The 22,326-nt window shown below is 36.6% G+C and overlaps 1 protein-coding gene across 2 annotated transcripts in view; it reads right to left on the bottom strand.

Moving 5' to 3' along the window:
* Positions 1-203: 203 nt before the first annotated feature.
* The window catches only part of LOC131029973 (nuclear cap-binding protein subunit 2), a 71,214-nt gene continuing 49,091 nt past the window's right edge, over positions 204-22,326 (bottom strand). The window contains exons 3-8 of one of the 2 annotated variants that reach the window (XM_057960656.2): positions 18,637-18,775; positions 17,761-17,794; positions 7,161-7,274; positions 933-989; positions 630-721; positions 204-485 (exon numbers count right to left, since the gene is read on the bottom strand). In XM_057960656.2, the coding sequence (XP_057816639.1) occupies positions 423-485; positions 630-721; positions 933-989; positions 7,161-7,274; positions 17,761-17,794; positions 18,637-18,775 (499 nt within the window). In that variant the 3' untranslated portion in view covers positions 204-422. The remainder of the gene's footprint in view (positions 486-629; positions 722-932; positions 990-7,160; positions 7,275-17,760; positions 17,795-18,636; positions 18,776-22,326) is intronic. The other variant, XM_057960657.2, reaches the window with a different exon arrangement.

Genomic DNA, 22,326 nt, shown 5'->3' on the forward strand with positions numbered 1-22,326 from the left:
CTTACTCCTAAATTTTGTTTTTCATTTTGGATTGAAACCCACTTTTAATGCATTTCAAAATTGAGGCAATTTTAGCTGATAATAGGTTGAAACATTCAAAAATAACCAAAGGAGTTGCTCGTTCTAGGCATGTTTTTCCCAAAATTGTTAAAAAATGTTTCTAAGGTAATAAGATCTGATAACATAAATCAATTACAAACTAATTAAAAATTTCTAGAAAGGATATTGTATCTATATTTATTTTCCTTAGCTAAGCAATTACCATATCAAGGTGCTAGTTTAAAATGTATAAAGGGTATACCACAGAAAATTTTGAAAATGACATTTTGTAAGTCCTTTGGTTGTCTTACAAAATGTAGAGAGACCTCTGTTAGATTGGAAATGTATTTACATGGAACTAACTTTACACAACAATTTGGTCTTTAGTGCCTTCCATTATCATCTTCATCGGAATCACCACTCTCTCGAAAACGAGGATTCCTTTCCTGGACACCAAAATATTTTTTAACTAAGAACAAATGCAACAAAAACTGTAAATCGATCCATAGTAAGCTCAGAATGATAGTTTCAGGCAAAAAATGCTTGAGTTCTAACAGGGAAACAAATAGTTGAACATGACAAATGCATACCGGCCTTGACTCTCGATCATAGGTTCTGCTCCTTTTTGATCCATCATCTGTTGCACGGTCATCATCTGATCGATAGCGTTTGCGACCATAATCTGCAAATGGCAATTGGTTACTCTTAATTCATTCCCATGTTTAAATTTTTGCATCCAACAACGCAACACTCTAATCTAGTGGGTGGAACATTTGGAATTGATATCATGCATGGAGTGAATTGATCCATCCTACAGGCTACGAGCATTTATTAATAAACATAAAATACAGCAGTTTGGATCAAGACAAATCCTGAATAGATATCTATAATACCTCTACCATGTCGATGGGAGCCCCCATGACCTCCATGTCCTCCTCCATGCCCTCCATCTGAAAACAATTGAAGCAATTCAAATTCAGTACCTTCTAGAGTATAGACAATATCTCTGTATGTAAAAGGCCAAATTCCAGGCTAGACCAGACTAGAACCAAAATAAGCCAGTCTATAATATATAAATTAGAACAAAAAGAACCTGATTGAAAGGCACAATTTACTAGGAAAACGATTTGCCCACTAATGGAAGCAAATATTCATCAAAACAGTATAATAGATGCAAAATAACATGGTCTATGCTATTGATCACTATCACTGCAACATCTGTAAGACTTCAGCGCCAAAATATGTGAATTAACTATCTTGGATCATCTGTTTCCTATAGAGAACATCATAGATGGGTTACCCTGTCAATTGAGTGAATTTGCAATGCATATGGCGGTGCATTGGTGTCTAGTTTCCATAGAGGCAGTTATTATAATGAGAAAGAATAGTGTTTGAATCAAGACAGATGGCAGGGGTATACAAAAGACCAGTTTTCTGACAAGCTGATGATGTACCTTTCTCGAAGTGGATGCCCCACATAATTCTCAAAAAGACACCACTATATCGAGCAACTTTTACTGGATAACTTGTACTTTGTGGAGTTGAAGAATCACTATTGGATCTTGGAATTTATTCTCTTGGCATGCTCGAGAATGGATTTACAGTGATGAAGATAAATGTCCTTCAATACCTCGAAGACATTTACACTGCCATCTCTCTTTGGAGAATATAGCTGATGTATATGAATGAGAGAACTGAGGTGTGCTGACCCTGCAAAGAGAAACTTGATAACATGGGGCCAGTGACCAGAGCATGGGATCACAAGAATGACCAAGATTTAAAAGAAAGATTATGACCGACAGCCAAACAGGCTTCTAAGCAACAAAATGGACATAAGATATTCGACATTACTACTTGTGAATAATGTGACTGAACAACTTCCAGGCTCGCTTGAATGCCTTAAAGTGTTTCTGGTGTGCATGCATGGTAGCAGGAATCCTAACAGCAAGTTCTCCTGTGTAATCTGTTGCTCTGGAGCAGCTACACCAACTCATATTAGCTGGTGATGTAATACGGCCTGTAGTTCTCGGAGCCACAGTCAAAATAGACCTTGGTGACTCTTAATGGATTCTCCATGTAATTCCAACTCTTGTCTACATATCCCCCACTATGATGCTCAAGTTTTAGTTTTAAATTTTCTTACCAAGAAGCTTCAAACAACTATTTTATGTTTTTGTTATTATGTCTTACTCGTAAAGCATCTATGAACAATTATTAATTACATGTATCAAATGCTTTTATATTTTTTTTATTTATGAGTCTTGAAGCATGTATTTATACTAAAAAATTAAGAGTATCCGATGTGTTAATCTTGAAAATTTCAAGCAGAAACCTGAAAATATGAGACTTAAAATATGGTAAGATGCATGAAAGCAACTGATAACTCAACGATGAACGGATAGTACTATCCCAGTACTGAGGGGAAGCAGGGGGGGAGGGGGGTGTGCGGCGGTGAATCAGTACAAACAAAAATACAGTCCTAAATCGGTTTGACAGCAGACACTTCAAATGACTGGCAAACAGTGACACCGGTTTGAAACAGAGTGCAACCGGTAAAGGTAAGAATGACTGAGACAAGCATTAACCGGTTACTCACTTAGCTTTTCACTCAACTCAAGACTACACTACCATTTCACCCTTATGCATGAACAGGTAATCTATCATCAAATCATAATAACAGCTAATTCAACATGTTTTATTGACAGGAATAAAACACAGAACCATCATATGCTTGACAGACAATAGGAAAGCATCACACATGACACACATATTTTTCACGTGGAAACCCAACTGGGAAAAACCATGGTGGGGATGAATACCCACAAGCTGTTTTTGAACTCTTTAGAAGTCCGCTCTGTTAGGAGCCTTGTCTGATTAGAGACATTACAATAGGTTCTGCTAGGAACTGATCCTATTAGGGATCACCCAAAACAGGTATTACAATGATCTGGTAACAGCACTCAATGCCAATGCAGATCCACTCGAGCTCCTCTTCACCTTCTGCACTTACACTTTGCAGGTATCACTTCTCTCCTTTAGGTCTGGCAAGAATCATGTATCCCTTCTCTTGGATACACACACACAACTTTTGCCAACAACCTCAGAAAGAGACACAACATCGACCTTATAGGAAAACAGATAGGTCGGTAGCATAAACCCTAAACCCTAAACTTGTTAGGTTAAGGAATTCAAACGGTTCAATCCTAACCGTTGAGCACACTGCATTAAATGCAGCAATTCTTGATCCAATCTCAAGACATTCTCCATCATCCATTTGCACCGATTTTATGGCGGCTGATAACCCATCACACGTTATCACCGTTTTACAGACTTCTCACATTCCCGAGGTAGATAGGAACAATCTCCTTCATGCAAGATCCTTCACGTGCACAAGGCTTACGTGGTAACACGATCTATCCTTTGTTACCATGCTAACTCATCACACAAAGTCACCGGTTGAGCCACACAGGCTTGAAGTACTTAAACCGGAAACCCTGAAGTTGAGACTACCAACCGGTAGTCATACAATACTTCCATGAGCCAGTTCACATAACTATATGCCGGTTCATCATGAACAAACACACCGCTTCACTTTGGCACAAATGCCGGTTCATCATGAACAAACTCACCGCTTCACTTTGGCACAAATGCCGGTTCACAGTGTTCTACCAGTTCTCTCATATGCCGGTTCTCACTTCTTCAGCATATTGACATCAATGACAACATACAATGTCATGCTTCACTTTGGCACAAATGCTAGTTAACAGTGTTCTACCGGTTCTCTCATATGCCAGTTCTCACTTCTTCAGCATATTGACATCAATGACAAAAATACAATGTCATTATGTCCTCATACCGGTTCACATAATGCCAACAGCAACCATATTGTTAAAACACAACTCCTGCACCCAGTAGAGAAAATACAGGATTTGAACAGAAATCTTTCTTTTAAACTCCTAAAATAGTTATATCAACAATGTCCAAACAAACTAACTGTCAGTCACATGCATGGTCCAAGATATACATAAAAACAGTTTTTGTATGTTTTTGTCCTGCATGCCTTCAAACTGGTTCTGTGTATCCTTCCCCATATTTTCCTGAAAAGAAAAATTTACCATCCTCCTAGACTATTAGATGATAGTAACGTATTGATGAACTCTGACAGGACCATCTCCCAATTGCTGTATGGGGCTGGTGTCTTCCTCTGTTGTGTCCTATGCCTAGTTAAGGATGGATTGTCACCACTGAACATGATGATGGGAACAACCCTCTCTTCTCCTACCTATCCTCCAGCTGTTGAGCATTCTGCATTTGTGGATTGTTATTTTGGACTTGGATTATGTGCTTAACCATCCTGAAGAGTCCCCACACTTATGTCTTAGCATCCCCCCTTATCAGCAATATTCAGTGGCCATTCACTTTTCAGTGGGCTTGTTGTCTCTGACAACCTACAATCTGGAGGAAACATCATTCAAGCACAGGGTTGGAAACAATCTGTTACTTTAGGTATTCGATATTATTTTTCATGGCTTTAATAGAATTTTTAACAAAGCATACCACAAGGCAGGGTTTAGCTTGTGTTAAGAGCTTATACTACTATTTGAGGCACCTGAATTACTGCCTTCTGCTGCTTGTTATACTGAAAACTATTGTTACCAAATCCAGATAGATCCAGATTTTTGGACCAGCTGGATTTGTCTAATTCAGTCCATACTATTCAATTCCTATATACTTTTAACAAATGTTTTTTTTAATTCTGGATTTCCAGTTTCTTTTGACCTTCCAAACAAATCAAACTTTCAGAATCTAGAAACTATGCTAGAAACTTCATGATACATAGGACACTGGCTGATTCAGGTAATATGGAATCAGGTTTGAACTGGAAGCTAACGAGCTGTTACTGCATAGAAGCTAGAGAGGAATGGTTAAACAGTTTCCTGTTGACAGGGATAGATTCAGAGTCCTAGGCAAACTCAGCCATAGTCTGAAAATGTAAGTGAGGTTTAGGGGAGACAAAAAGGTAGCTAGGACTATTTTACTGAACACAATTCATATTGCTCAAGGAAGAAGAGGACTTAGAGGCCACCTATATCTGTGTGAGTCTGTGAGACCTACCATAGCAGCTTGACAATGCTGCATGTTGCTATTATGCTGAGGGGTAGGTGCTCTGCATCATCACTTAGTTTGGTTGGTTTCCCTCTTCCTTTTTTGATAAACCTTCCACTTCTTTAGGTCAGCTATGCATTTCGCATTTGAAAAATAAGTTATCCTATTTAAAATTTTAAGATCAAAGCCATCAACATAGAAGCATAGCTATGCACTTGACCAAAGATTTTACAAACGTGTAAGATACCTCAAATGTGATTTCAATGACTTAAATACTAACCAAAGTCTTTCGTATCTATTTATGGCATCTGTCATTGATGTAGATGGAGCCCAAGTTTGCAGTGGAAGACACATAAAGGCAGCAAAGCCGTTTTGACCCTTGCTGTCTGGAGAACCATTTTGCATCAAACTCTCTTCACTCCTCTTGTCCTTACTCTTCCACATCTCTGCATTTATGCCATGACCACTCTCTCTATTACATTTACAAACCAAAAGATGTCGATGCCATCAAACTATGCAAAGCTTTTTATGGGCAGAATTCCACTGTTCTAAGGTAGCAGCAAGGGGAACTAGAACAAATGCTGCATAAGAGCTTCAGTGAAGAGAGGTCATAAAATTAATTACAGCACTTGAGTAGAAGTCAATGAGATTAATGACACCCAGATCAAAAGCACAAAAAATAAATAGAAATATCTTTAGTAAATCATCAAAGCAAGTCAAGTTCTTTTCCGGGGGAGATGGTCAATCGAGCTCAACACATAATATTTCCAGAGTTCATAGCAATGCAAGTGAGTTGCTAACAACTTTTCACATTTTTCCTACAACTTACAGCAGTAGGGACCATTGTTTCTCAAGTAAGGGTAACTACTCCAAAGGAATCTGGCACATTGATCAACTCACAATGCAACAATGATACTCTGCACCATTTGTCATCTTTAGCAAAGGCTTTAGAACCTTGCAAAGAACATGCAGCCATAGCACAAAGCTCTATCTCCTCTTCATTTATACCATGCAACTTAAAAGTGCCAGCCCTTTTGCATGTAGTTATTTAGAAATGTTTATGTTAAACAATAAATTGCATAAGTAAACCAACACGTGACAAATAGTGACAATCAGTCGTGTTTCTTTAGCTGCCATGATGTCCCTTTGCCTTCCATGCTTGTATGTTAATACTACTTTTTTTAGGGGGAACAGCAGAGTAGCACAAAACATAGACATGTTGTGGTATACATCTAACCCCTTGGATCTTGTAAAGAAACTTTGCATGGTATACTCTGCCATTTAGAGTCCAGACATGGTGTCCTGTTGCTCTTGAATTATTCTTTTCCAAATAATACTCAAATGTGAAATTTGCACTCCATCAGTCTTTGATTTGTGTCTGTTCATAACACTTTCTGAATCCATTTTGAATGCGTGGTCCCCCAAGCACACCTGGACCTTGGATCATGCATGCTTACTATTTACAGTCAATTGTTTGGACATTTCAATTGGGTTATTGAGATTGCCTTCACTTAAGCTTATGCTATTAATAAGTGAATCAAATAAATTCAAGTTTGACATTTGCACAGAGTTATATAATTGATATAGACTTTTGCCATTTTGATTAGAAAATTATAAACCCAGGATGTAAATGTAAATTCATTGCCCTTCAAAAAATGTATCTAACGGTTTTAGCACATCAATACACACAAAGTCTTGCTTCTAATTTTGTCAACACCTTCCCTATTCATTATACGCATTTAAGTTATATGCATAAGTGGAGGAAAGGGCTTTAAGTCTTAACAACCCAGCATATCAATGTTCTAAAGCCCAAAAAGTAGAGAAGCCATCTCCTTCCTGATAACATCGTTTTGTGGACATTTAGAAAAACAGAGATGCTCTCTATACTCGATAATTTACAGAAATGTAACACTCTACTGAATGAAACAAACATATTATCATGTTGACAAGAATTGAGTTAACAAATCAATAACTTCTCATTTTATGCCAAACAGACCAAGAGTTCAAAATCTTACATGAAGAATTTGAGGCACTTCCATGAAAATTGCCCAATGATCCCACACCATAATCAACAAGTTGTCTGCGTGCTTCTAGCTCTTTCTGCACCATCTTTCCATATCCTCCTCTGCGTTAACTAGGAATTAAGGAAACAAGCAATCATACTAATTTGCATAGCTATATATTGAACATTTATTTCATATATATCCACAAAGAGCTGTCAACTGACACAAGAATTCAATTAATGCTAATTATTATCAATGTCTTAGACCATCATAGAATTTAACTGTTTTAGTCTGTTTTAGAAATGATCCATACTATGAAGATTTAACGGCAACCACATTACATGAACTTGATTTGTTAATCTTCTGTTGTCACTTGATTTCCAAATCAGTTAGACCACCCTATCTTTGTTAAATTGCTAATCCACCTGAAAACAATGTTATAAGATAGAATATGCTATTAACTTTAAGAGTCCTATAAAGATTCATAATATATATATATATATAAGCGCTTTATAACTCAAGCACTTTAATATTCCAAAAATAGCGAAATCAGTCTTGTATTTGGACAATTATGTAAAAAAAGCTGTTCTTCCAAGTTTCCATGATGGGAAGAGGGAATATGGGAACACAATTTCAGGGACAGAAAAAAAATTATCAAATTTTGGGGACAGCAAGGGGGTGGCAAAGGGGCGGCTACTAATATAAAGGGACGGCTACTAATATAAATTGAACAAACTAGAAGCAGCTGAAATTTTAAAAAGTAAATATGATGTGCTGAATTTGCATTGACAATCTACTCCCTTTTAGATTTTTATGGATGTATAGCATTTTTTCTTAAAAAGTTATTTTTTTTATTTTTTGCACCAAATGGAGCAGGCTGGTCACTCTTGGAAGAAGATGACATCCATTCCAAGTTCCCAAGATTCTGAAACATATATGACATGGGGTAATGAATCCCCATGAAACACTGGTAAAAATTAAATAATATTAAAACTTCAATACAAAAAGGCTTGAATTAAACTGAATAGGTGGTAAGGGTCTGGCATGTATATGCACATCGCCATGTTCTAACTAATTACCATCAGACATACGTATGGATGTATGAATCCATCTGTAAGTCCTAGTCCATAATGATTTACAGAATTTCACAGACATGAACCTTTTCAGACATCAAAGATATTAATACAGAAAGACATTTCATTGGAATGGTAGCCCCTAAAGATCCAACATCTTGTTTGAGAGTGACTCCAGAGTAGTAGATTTTCCCTACTAACTGATGATATTACCGTAATGGGAAAGCCACAACTAAACAAATTACCTAAAGCAATTACAATATATTGAAATTCAGCACCATACAATAAATGGTACCAAAGTTCAAAATTCATGACTTAATCGAAATAAATTGCTACTCAACCTGAAAACCAATTTTTTCAATCAAAAATCACAATATTTTGAAATATCGTGCTCACGCGTCTGACTGTCAAATTGCAATTTCATATCACAGTTAATTCATCCATCCCACTTAAATCACGATTTTCAGCCCTGTGCAGGATTTTTTGGTTTTATGTGCCAATTTTCAGTTTTATCCTCATTGTGCAACCAATTTCAGAAATTTTCAGTGTCTTTGACAAAATTACATCAACCAAACAGAATTCCATCATACAACTAACATTTTCAAATTAAGATTACATGTTCTATGGTTTGATCCTATATTTTTCAGCCTCTACATACCCCCCCTATTTTAGATATTTTATCTCATTTTAATTTATGAATATCTGCAGCAATAGAATGCTAATATGAAATAGTATAACCCTAAAAGCTTAACCCTGACTTTTGCAGGTTTTGCAGTTAGGATTAAGGTATTTTATTTCTGAACATAAAAAAAACTATGGAAAAAACTAGTGGTGCATAAAAAAAATGGAAAAAACTAGTGGTGAGTGTTAGGGTTAGGCCATGATACTTTTTTACTACACCCTAAACCTAATCCTAAGCCCTGAAATTTTTCAGGGTTTAGGCTCAATGTATTTTACTAACAAAAAACACTGATTTTTTATAGGGTTTAGAGTTAGGATCAATAGTTTTTATTAGTTAGGTTAATCAAAACCCTAACCCTAAAATATTTGTCTAAGGTCTACATATTGGAGTGATAGAACCCCTCACTACACTAGACCCTTACAAAGAAATAATTGTTGGGAAAATCATTTGTAGTTTTCTTATACCACTAATCTTTATAACCCCTAAATATGCTTATGGAGTATTACTTCCTAAGGTATAAGAAGGTAGTCATGCTGGATGTTGTGTTCGATGCAGTAGTTTTCTTATTCCACCAATCTTTATAACCCCTAAAAATACTTATGGAGTATTACTTCCTATGGTACAAGAAGGTAGTGCACCATAGAGGGGTTTCTAGACCAAATCTTTATTTTGTTATGTATATTGGATTTCATGTAAATGCTTTTAGTACTTTGCAACAAAATAAACATTTACAATATTACATAATTGCTGATTACCAAAGTTTTTTAGTAGTTAAGTATGCCCTAATCTTAACCCTAACCCTAAACCTTGAACAATTAAGAGTTTTGAGTTACAATTATGGTATACTCACTAACTCAATAAAGCCCTAACCCTAACTCTAATCCCCAAAATGAAAAACCATAGCCCTAAACCTTAGAAGAAAATTTAGGGCTAGTGTTAAATACGCCCTAACCCTAAATAATATAAGGGTTTAGAGCTATGATTATGGCCTATTTACTAACTTAAAAAGCCCTAACCCTAAAATGAAAACCTTAACCATAAACCCTAAAAGAAAATATAGCATTTAGGTTAAAGATGCCCTAACTCTAACCCTAATTAGAATTAGGGTTCATTTTAGGATTTAGAGTCAAGTTTAGGGTTTTTTGACTTGGTAAGTGTGCCATAACCATAACCCTTAACCCTTCAATTATTCAAGGTTTAGACACTATGATTAGCAATTGTGTAACATTGTAAATTTTTATTTTGTTGTAAAGTACTAAAAGCATTTGTAAAATATCCAATATGCATACCAAAAAAAATTGGTTCTTAAGCCTCTCTATGGTGCACCGAACACAACATTCAATAAAGATTACTCTCTTGTATTGTGGGAAGTAAAACCCCCAAAGGTATGTTTGAGGGTTATTGAGAATGGAGTAATAAAAAACTATACAAGATTTTCCCAACAATTATCTTCTCTAGATATTTCTCTTTCTTTGTTTCTTCATCTATCATTGTTGATTATATTCCCCATAAAAAGTCTAGTAAAGTGAGGAGTGCTACTACTCCAATACCCAAGCCTCAAACAAACCTGAAAGTTGTGATCTTTTTGTGCCATATGTTTCAATGTTGCAATACTCTCTGGCAACATCCTATTGCCATGTACTTCTCTTCTTCCATGTATCACAAGGTACATTAGAAGGCTTCAACTATTAAGAGATTAGATTTGCAAGTAATTGTGGATTCTGAGTAACAATGGTTAATATTTTCAGCAATATTTGTTTGTAGATTGGCATACTCAAACCTATTGTTTTGATTGGAGTTTTCATTTTAAGATAATTTGCAAATAGAGTTTAAGTTTTTTTAAGTGCAAAATCTGCTTGCTATGGTTTTTAAATTTTAAGTAAATGGTATTAACTTTTGACTACATTGTTCATGATTTGATACAATTCATTTTCTTTCAGCACAACGGTGGGTTTTTCTGGCAAGGAAGCCAAATACACTCAATGGATGGTGATGCCAAATTTGAGATGGTTTCCATTGCTTGTAGGGACACTTGATGCATGTTCAAACACACACATTCAAGAAACACAATCATTTGACTCAACATTGGATAAATGATTTGGTGTTTGTTCACTACAATCTCTGCCATATGTAGAAAAAAGCTCAAGGTTGGAAAAAAAACTTGCAGTTGTAATTCTAAATTTCAATTATTGTTTTTTTCATTTGTGAAAACTAATTTCTATTTTTCTAAAACTTATTTTGTCTACCTCACTAACATATGCATTCAATTTAATAACAAGCACCATAAAGGAAGATCAACTAATTGACCTGGAGGAGACAATCCAAATGCCAAATAGATCACAAAGGATGACGAGGAGCCACTTTCTGATGAGGAAAACAAAATCAAATGTACATAAATCTATTAGCAATAACTTGCTACTTTTGATCAAATGCAAAAATGAATAGGATACATAGGATGTCACAAATAGGAAGACATGAAATGGAGATTTCCATGACCAAAAAAGGGGTAAACAAATCACATTGGTTTCCCTACACCATGCAATTATTTAGCATCCTCCTCCAACGTGAAAGATTAAGTGCATTTATATACTAAGTTACCGGTTCGGGTTCGGGCACCGGTTTGGGTTTGGGCACCGGTTCGGGTTCGAAGTTCGAACCCGGTACACCGGTACGGCAAAATTTTGAAAAGGGGTTTGGGTCCGTTTGGGTTCGTTAGTACAAAAATATGTAAATTATATATATATGCAACCTATAAGCATGAATTAAGATTAGCATGTCACATAGCATCATATAAACAACAAAACCAACATAAACTTGTAATCATAGCATCATGATCATACCATAACAACATCATATACATCAAATTTAATATCAAAATGATAAAATATTCAAGTATCATTGTTTCAACTTTCAACAATTTAAAGTTTGATCATTAAATGGATTCTCTAATGGGGGTTTGGGGCAACGCCCCCAACGAGGTCAAGGGGCAGCGCCCCTTGCGGGGGTCTGGGGGCAGCGCCCCCAACAGGGTCAAGGGGCAGAGCCCCTTGCGGGGTCGAGGGGCAGTGCCCCTCGCAAGGTCCCGGGGCAGCGCCCAGGGCACGCTCCTTGTAGCGGTATAGGGTGGGGTCAAGGGGCAGCGCCCCTGCCGCCAACACCAAATCACAACCTTCAAACCCACACGGAACTCCATGGCGTGCATCAATTTTTTGCTTTTTTAAGACGTCTAATTTTCTGCTTTTTTAGGTTATAACTTTCACTTTTTACAAGGCGGAATTGAAAAAAAAATTAAATTTGCATTGTTTTTTGACTTTACGAGCCGCCCAGCCGCCCAGGTTCGACTGGGTCCGCCCGGGTTCGACTGGGTTCGACCCCGGGTTCGACTGGGTTCGACCTTGGTCGAACCCAGGTCGAACCGGACCCGTACCACGAACCCGGTCGAACCCAAACCCGTACCAGAGGGGCCCAGAGGCGAACCCGGTAACCTATATATACAATACTTTTACAAGACAAGGCAAGAAGATGAAACAATTCATTTCCATAAACCACTTGACCTTCCAATTGCCCAATGGTTGAGATTCTTGTGGCTACAGGAGAAGTTTGTTGAAGACGCCATGTAGAACAAATTGTTGACTATGTTACAAGGCAAACATGATTGAAAAAGATACATGTGACTTCCTCTGCTATGACACTTCTCTTGCAAGAAAACGTGATGGTCACTTTCAAAAATCTGTCCACCACAACAAATACAATCATTACAATGCTTTGTCATACGCAATTCACTCATGAAGTAGATCAAGATTGATTCCAAAACCTTTGCAAATCTGCTAGAGATGTGTAAAGCCCAAGCTTACTATTCATGGCCTTGGTGATGCAACACAAAATGCAAGATTTGATATAGCACTCAATTTCTACATGCATTGAAAGCCAAATAAGTGATTTTGTAGCACTATAGAAGTCTTGGTAATATCAAATTTTCCAACTATCTTGGCATAGTGCACTTCCTAAATCAATCTTTGGTGAAGTGCACCTTCTAAAACATAGAGATTTTTGTGGTTAAAAAGAATATTGTCACTTGGATGGAACTCACCAACTTGTTTACCCAATGCAAGCACAACATAGGTTTATGCAAAGTCTAAATCTGGTAAAGCAAAGGTGCTCTCAATCAACAAAGTTGTGACCATGCAAGTCTAACACCATGATGAGTGCATAAAGTGTGAACTAGCAATTGGCTAAGGCAATTTGCTGCCTTATTGTCTTGTCCCTTCGTGTGCATGGTCACCAAACGGAATTACTACAAGTATGCCATCCACTTCATGTGGTGTGCATTTTCTAGGTTGCTCTATATGCAAATCCAAAGTGGCTTATAAATAGAATGAATGATTATCTCCTTGCCCAAATGTATTAGCACCATTGCTTAACAACTTGAACAATGGCATAAAATCCTTTCCCATAGGTGGAGTATCATTGAACCATGTTGTTGAATGTTTCCTAATGTAGGCAACTAGATGCCCACAATGAGTTGGTATTGCATCCAATGCATAGTTAGATGCATCAATTTGAATCTCAAAGGAGTGAGAAATGTCAAGCATTGCCAATATAGGTCTTGTGGAAAGGTATTTCTTGAGATCCCCGAAAGTGTGTTGTAGTACATGTATCCAAACAAACGTTTCTCTGTAGCATATAATTTGACTTAGCACACAAGTGATGTGTGAGAACCCAAGAGCAAACCTATGGTAGTAAATGAAAAGTCCAAGAAAATAGTGCTATTAGGTGATATTGCACATAGTTAGCCAATCTCAAATTGCGTTGATTTGATCCAAGTCTACATGGATACTAGAACAATTGATTATTCTGCCCAAATGTTGAATTTGTGTGGTTGCAAAGGTACACTTTCTAAAGTTGGCCTACAACTTGTGTTAGCATGATGTGTGCAAGATGTGCAAGACATGCTCCTCCCAAGTCTTGCGAAAGATGAGATCATCCAAGTAGACAATGATGGACTTGACAAAGAGTCATAGATTGTCATTCATCAAGCCCAATAATGTTGTTGCCACATTGGTTAGGCCAAAATGCATAACCATCCATTCATACAATCCCTCCTTGGTTTTGACTATTGTCTTTCAAACATATTCAAGATGAATCAGTGGTAACTAGTGATATCCTTAATTAGAGATTGATCTTAGTGAAGTCCTGTGCACCCACATGCTAGTCAAGGAGTTGATTAGCAATAGGTAATACCTATTTTCCACCATGATTTTGTTGAGCATACGATAGTCAACGCAAAGGCACCACATTTTGTATTTCTTTGGCACAAAAACTATCAAGCTACCCTGCAAGGAGAAGACTTGGACCTAATCTTCCCCTGATCAATCAACTCCTAATTTTAGCATTGCACTCAATCATTCTCCCTAACAAATTTATAGTACGAGGAAATATTAGGGATACGAGAACCAAACCAACTTTGTTTTGTACCAAATAGTGCATAAGAAGATCTTTGCACTCCTTAAAGACATTCTTTTTTTGTTGCAATACCTTGTCAAAGTTGTTGCTATAATGATGTTTGCACAACCTTGCATGCTACCAATGAGCACTTTCTTTCTTGTGCAAGTGCCTCTTGATGAACCTTGGAAAAAAAGACTTTTGTGTGTGCAAAATGATCTTTCATATGGCGATGACTTGTGCAGGTTGAAGCAGCAATTGCCAACATGCTCTATCCACCATTACAGCATTGTCTCATGGACAACATTCATGTCATACACATATGGCCTCTCAAGTAGTATGTTGTAGACTTCCAACCTATGTTACCGGGTTCACCAGTTTTGGACCCCGCACCCAAACCAGGTTCATCCGAGTTTGGGTTCGCCCCAAGCATTTCCAATTGCCCTTTGCCGTTTTTCTTCTGCCATTCTGCATTGTTCCATCTTCCAATTCAGTTATGAACTATCAATTGGCATTTGGCATTGATCAATGATGAAGTATCTTACTATCAAATGTATTTAGTAAATTTCTTTAATTTTATTTTTTGTGTATTTATATATACACGAACGAACCTGACCCACGAGCCCAAAGGGCAAAAATACTTTTGCCCGAACCCATGAACAGGGTTTGTGCGCCCCAACCTGAACCGATAACTTAGCTTCAAACGCAACAACATCACAAGTGATTGTTCCTTGCATGGGTTTGACTACATACTTGAATATACATTGGCATTTTCCCAAGTATCCTTACCTTGCTGCAGCCATCCCAAAGAGTATACTCTATGGTGAGCTTCAATGGAAAGATCCACATACTTGACTGCATCTTTCTTGATGATGTGCTTTTGGCTACCATTGTCAATGATAGCAAGCACTATTTGTCCATTCACCCAACATTTCATGTAAAAAACATGCCCGCATTCCTCCAAAGTGTCAATGGCCATAACCTTTGTGCTTACACACTATGCCCTTTGATCTACCTCCTCAACTTGAGTGGGATTTACTATGGCTTTCACAATAAGGGATTGTTGCACATAACATTCAACATCATTGTGAGAATCGGTGTGGTGGCAATGGCACAGTTTATCATCTTGTTCGTTCTTCTTGCTCTTGCCCTTGCTTGGCATGGACGATGTAAAGGCTTTGGAGCTCTATTGTTGCTTCTACACAAAAGGATTGTGCTTCTACATAAAGGGTTTTAAGGCCAATTCCTATGCTGATTGTTGTTGTATAAGGAGAACTTCTTGAATTCGCCCTTGTCTTCAAATTCAGAAGTGTTGCAATACGCTTGCCCCTATCTCTTATTCAAGAACAACATATTTGTGCGAATGTAAGTTGATAACCTACTTATGTACTTGAGCACCTTGCATTGTTGCAAGCTATTCTCATGAAAGCACATAGAGTAGTAATGGAATTCATTGATGTGATCTTTAATTGATTGCTCGTCATGCTAACAAAACTATTGGAACTTCGTATGCTCAGCCTCGTAATGTTTGAGGGGGCAGTATTTGTCTTGCAAAACATAGACTAAGGAATCACATGTTCAAATTGGATCATGGTCCCATTCACACTACACTCTAAATGTTTTCCATTGTGTAACACTGAAATGGGTATTTTCAACACCACAAAAGAAATCTTTTAAGAAATATGCTCCCAATTGTTACAAGTTACAACCACTTATCCAACATTATGGTGTCAATTTTTTCATGCAAATTTTCCCCTTGGTATGACATTTGTCTTAATTCTTAGAAGTTGAAACCCTTAATTATGCAGTTGTGCATGTGTTTGTAATAGCATGTGAATAAACACAGCTCTTTTATACAATTGATCCATATCCTATGTAGTGTAGGGGACAACCTTATCCTAATCAAGAATTGAGGTTATAGATTATGCACAAAAAAAGAGGATACAAAATAATCCATTACACAATCAAATGTGCAGAAGTCATTTAGCAATGATGTGCTACTTCTATTCAAATGCAAAAAGATGAATAGGATACATACATAGGATGTTACAAATAGCAAAAGAGGAATGGAGATTTTTGTGACCAGAAAGGGGTGAGCACATCACAATAATTTGTGTACATTGTGCAATTATCCATCAATGCCCTCTGATGCAAAGGATAATGCAAATATATGTACAATATTTTTACAAGATAACAAACAAGGATGAAATCATTCATGTACCTAAACCACTTAGCTTTCCAACTACTTGATGTTTGAGATTTCTAATGATTAGCATTTCATTCCCACTACTAAAGGATAAATCTACTAAAGATGCCACATATAACAGATTGCTAATTCTGCTGAGAAATGTACACAACTATTATGTTGAGTCACAAATGGTGGTGCGCAATGGAATGCTGACTTGTGCAATAGCAAGTGATGGAATACTGACTTGCGCAACAGAAGGCGATCGAATAGTGACTTGCACAAGGTCTTGTGTGGTAGCGTGCAATGATAGTGAACTACATGTAAAGCATGCAAGATGATGAGTGTGTGGTAGCACAAAAGGATATCAAGGCTGCACAAGATTCCCCAAGGCTTGCATAGCTACGGCACATATCAGATTCGATTGATCAACTTGGCAGAGGCTCTGACCCTAGAGCTTCATTATCATGACCTACAGCCACCTAGTGTGACGAAATTTGTAGCAATAAGAGTCATGTGCTCCCTCCAAATTTTGTTACTTTGTACTGTGTAGGCTGTCATTGCACAAAATGGATTGTAATTAATTTTATGGTTTGAACATAAAAATCGAACTATGTAAAATGTAGTAATGTACTATGTATTGTGCAAAGCAATGTAATCAGTGTTCAAAAAATCAATTAAAAAAAACTATATTCCAAAATTTCAAGGTGTAAACTCTCATTTCCCTTCACTTTATCTCTAGGCAATTAAATTAAATTAGCTTTAAACATAACACAGCAATTTTTCTCTTTTTTCTGTACTTTCTTCTATTCCTGATTAAATCCTACTAAATTGAAAATTTCTGTATCTTTTGGTTTGCCAATTTATTGCCAAGAGAGATTTCTGCTACTATAAAGAGTATTACTCATGCTTTTTGAAAGGAAATGAAAGCAGACCTTAGTACTTTGGCCAGCCAATCTCATCTACGAAACACGATGAAATGATTGTTTTAACTTTTGATAGCTTAAAATATAGCAATTGGTTTTGGAAAGTTGCGCAGAGATTTTAAGCAATATATTATTTCTATTAGTGTTTTCCATAAAATTTTGTAATTAGAAGTAACAAGAAAGAGTCCCATGAGGTAGTGCAGAGGTTTCGTTCTCAGTGCAAATTTGTGAGATGGATTTCTGAACTCAGCATAAAATGTTTTCCAGCTTAAAAATTCAAATTCTTTTCATTAAAAAAGGATATCAGGATCATAATCAGTGCGGTACTCATCCCGAACCTGTGAGAGTGAAAAATTTGATATTAGTTAATTGAAATATCTTTTGAAAAGATGGAACTTAGTATATATATATATATATTGGAATCCCCTTCTGAAATTGAAACAAGAGAAATAGAATCAAAACTACTCTAAGCTGATTACATTATGTCCATTCTTATCATGTCTACCATTCACTTGCAAACCACAAAAGCGTGTTCAACAAAAAAGGAGATACTCTCTACTCAGCAGTGTTAACTTCATGAAATATAATTATAAACAATCAACTTATAAATAGATTAACTATTCCAATGACTTTAACTCAAAAGCTAATAGGTTACCCCATTTTCTAAGTGTGAGTAACCAGTTGTTACTCTCAGCAACTAAATCACACAATGGAGAATAGATGTTCGATATAAATTTTGACCTCTACTTCTGTAGAATAATAATAATGATAATAATAATGTCTTTTATAGTCCACGATGCCAGCCATCTATGTATGGGTCTACAGATGGGTTAGAGCAGTATGGGACTACCTCGCACTCCTTGAGGGAAGTACCTAACTGCACTACAAAAGAGGCGTACATACCTTACCCCCTTGTGGGATTTGAACTTGTGACCTCTCTTTCAAGAGCACAAGTTCTCCACCACTAGGCAGAAGAACAACAAGTCCAAAACAAAATGGATAATAAGATTCAGAAGACTGCACTCCCCCTAATCTCATTTTACATGAGAACATAGAAAAAATTTGATCCAGCACATATATTTTCTAGCCTATAAGCATGGAAATATGCACACAACTTTTTCTATTCCAAGTTCCAACGTCCCAAGCAAATTTCTAAGATGAAGTGAAGAGAAAGTTGAACCTGCCCTCCGCTTCTGCCACGGCCCCATTGCCTTCCTTCTTGGAAACCCCAATCAAAATCGACACGGATAGGACGATCATCAAGAACAGTCCCACTTATATATTTCACAGCATCCTCAGCATCCTCTCGAGAGTAATACCTGATAGACACAGAAAACTTCAAAAACGGATATAATCCACACAAAAACAGCAGGTTGCTGCAAATATAAACTCACCTTATCTCCAGTTGTTATTTAATAGCCCTTGATATCATTGAAGAATCAAGTAATTTAATAGCATAACATACATTCATAACATTGATGAAGCATTTGATTCTGATATCATTAAGATACACATATTGGTCTTGCAATTTCATGCACCCCTCCCCCCCCCATAAGGAAGAAATCATCACTCAAGAAAATGGTCTTATTAATAAGACTTTACCATTTTCTGCTTTCCTAAAACTGTATCAAGGCATAAATACCCAGCAATGCATTGGCAAATCAACCACAGCGACTAAATTGAGAATGTTTTAGGATCGCTACACTAACTAATGAGGTGTAATGTCCCCTTATATTATTGTTTAGGAAATTAGGGAGCAACTGATTTGCAAATCAATTGCAAGTGACTTCTTTCTATAAATTCTCTAATAACACTTAAAATAATGATAATTGATACTATTCAATGCAAGAGTGATGGATTTGAATTACAATAATTATCATTTGTGATACAATGATATAAAAGTCAATATCACTGCTATCTCTGATTCAACACTTCGAAATATGCAGAATGATCTTGATCTGTATATATGCACTTGTGCAATGCAATCAATGTAAGTATGGATAGATTATCTCTGCTGTCTCTGATATGATCAATTATAATTGTGCAAGAATGATCTCTGATCTGCAATGGTGGAGTTTTCTTCGCTATCTCAGGTTTAACAGTATAGGTTATGCTGCAAGTTTAGATGTTTCAATCTGCATAGGTTGTAATGTCCCCATCCTTGACGTTACACCATTAATGTGATGTACCCACACAAGACTCCATCCAGAATGAATAATATTGAGAAAGCTCCCAGTATTATTTTCAGACTCAAAGATTGCTACAATTCCAAACAGGATATAAATACAACAATTCTAATTAAGACTCATCAAAGTATAGGGTCGACATCATCATCTAGTGATGGGCAAGTTGACAGCTGTATGAGAATGATCAGTGAATGCACATGGCTATTACAGTCCTATACACATATTACGGGCAACAACATGAAGAAAGACAAAGCATTGTTCAACATTAACAGTCAGTTAGATGTATCAAAGACTTTATTCATGTCATGAAGCCGATTCCTAATCAGAATAAGCTTACATATGACTGAAATTAATAAAGAAGCAAGATCGATTCATAAATAATGTAATGATTAACATTAAGAAGACAATGATGAAGAATCAGAGTCAAATAATATATGCGGGGTGAATTGGATATACAAGGTAGTGCATACAATATAGCGGAGTACAAACTTTGGTCGATTTTCTAAAAGAGCCAACTATGGCAAGAAGGCCAACTACATAGATGATACGGGATGCAGCGATCTCCTATTATTCATCAAATGGTCCTCACTACACAGCAATTCAACCAAGTCCAATATTGATTAAGTGTAAACGATATGCATCGATTATAAAACACCATTTGGCTATTAAGAAAAGGTGCGATCAGAATTGTTTAGGAAGGGTGTGTTTGCCAAAAGACATAGGATATATCTTATCCCACGTAACCCCTCATTCAAGGATGGAGATATAAGAGACAACCGTCATTCAAAAAGGCGAGGAAGGAGGAGCGATGAAATGAATAAAGCAATCTGAGACATTAATCAAATATACAACTAAAGGTAGCAATATAAAAGGTTTGATTATATCAATTGCAGCAATCAGGAAGAGAAGAATAGTTTGGTTAAGCTTCAGTTAGGAAAAGGATGCAAGATACAAGTAATCCACTTTGAAAGGAAGCAATCCCATTAAAGGAACAAACTTCAATGACGTAAGCAAATAAGATGGTCAAACTAAACAAATATAGTAAGCAGCGAATTATTTTTGATCCATTATAAAATAGATCAACAAGTCTAGTGCGATTCTCTTACAAGCAGCAATTCATAATCCGAGTCCAAAGTGCAATCTATGGTTGAGGAAATGGTAATTGTTATGAAGTATTAAGGTTTATAATTATTATTATAACTCACAAACAATTAATAGAGAGACATTTCTCTTAAAGAAGTATCTACTCTAAAGAGTATGCCTCTAAGAAATAGAAGATATATGAAAAGGAGAACTATAGACTAAGATGTAAAAGAATCTATCTTGTAATGATTCTAATCTTAAGGTTCAGTTAAGCAGCAGCAATATATAACATTGAGTCATATATCTCAAGTATACAAATCAGATAAAGTTATCAAGATTAGAAATGTTGTCTCGGGACTAAATTGAGGTAAACCCCAATTGGGGACATTACAAAAGTAAAGAGAGATCTCTGCTCTTTCTGATGTGGCAATACAAGATATATGCAGATCAAACTCTTGACTTGGAATGGACATGTCCTCTCCTGGTATCATATTTAATTGTTATGATGTTGATTGCACCTTTAAACCATTTTCCTGTTCTAATCACACCCTTTGACAAATCGAATGTTCATTTGTTGTTAATTGTGGGTCTTCATGATTGTTTAATCATGGCTCTTCATTAACTGATGATGCTTGTAATGGGAGTTGCTTGCTTAATACAATCATTTGTGAATAACTAACCAATGGAATGGTTAGTTAATCGATATTAGTCTATTCGCACTTCCTCCAGTATTATTCTTAGTGTAATTGATATTCTTTCTGTTTCTTTACAGCGTTAATTAAAGAATGGATATTAGATATGTTTATCTTGCTGAATCTCCCTTCAATCGATACTTATTGTTGCTCGGTTTAGATGATGCTTTAATTGGTATGATCATACACTTGACTCCATGGATTTGTTGACTTCTCCTTATCCATCAATATGCAATCATGAAACAATCGGTTAATGGGAATGGATGCTCTATTGGAATGTGTCACTCATTATCTTCATCGTCTTTCCCCTTATAGATCGATGTAAGAGTTCTTTATTATGATCACCTCTTCAACATGTAGCTTAGTAGATTGTATGCCTTTATATATTGATCGTAGAAATAGGTGGATAACATATCAACTGCTTGTTTTCACTATTCTATCTTATTCTCTATGTTTCACTTGGGACTTGACAAGAAAATCGTGAAGTCTCATGGAATAAGATGATTTTCCCATAATGTATTCATGCTACCAACTTTACAATTATCCATTTGAACTTCTTAAATACTATGTACAATATTGTTATTTTCTACTACTAGCTACTTGAAGATGTTTTTCAAGGATGCCACCCTTGAACACGTGATTGCTTATTCCTTCTTAACATTAGGTTAAAGATGGGGACATCACATGAGGTGTGATTACACCAAACCTACGTTACCCCGAATTTCCGGGATGGGGACAGCAGGGGGCAGCGGGACGCATTTCCGGGACAGCAAATATTTTTGCCAAATTTGGGGACGGCGAGGGACGGCAAAGGGGACGGCTATATAAAATATAGGGAAAATTTAAAATATATAAGAAAACCTTGCAAATGCCCCAAAACCTCTGCTGTATTTCGGTTTCTCCTTCTCC

Source organism: Cryptomeria japonica, chromosome 10, assembly GCF_030272615.1.
Source record: "Cryptomeria japonica chromosome 10, Sugi_1.0, whole genome shotgun sequence".
Lineage (NCBI taxonomy): Eukaryota > Viridiplantae > Streptophyta > Pinopsida > Cupressales > Cupressaceae > Cryptomeria > Cryptomeria japonica.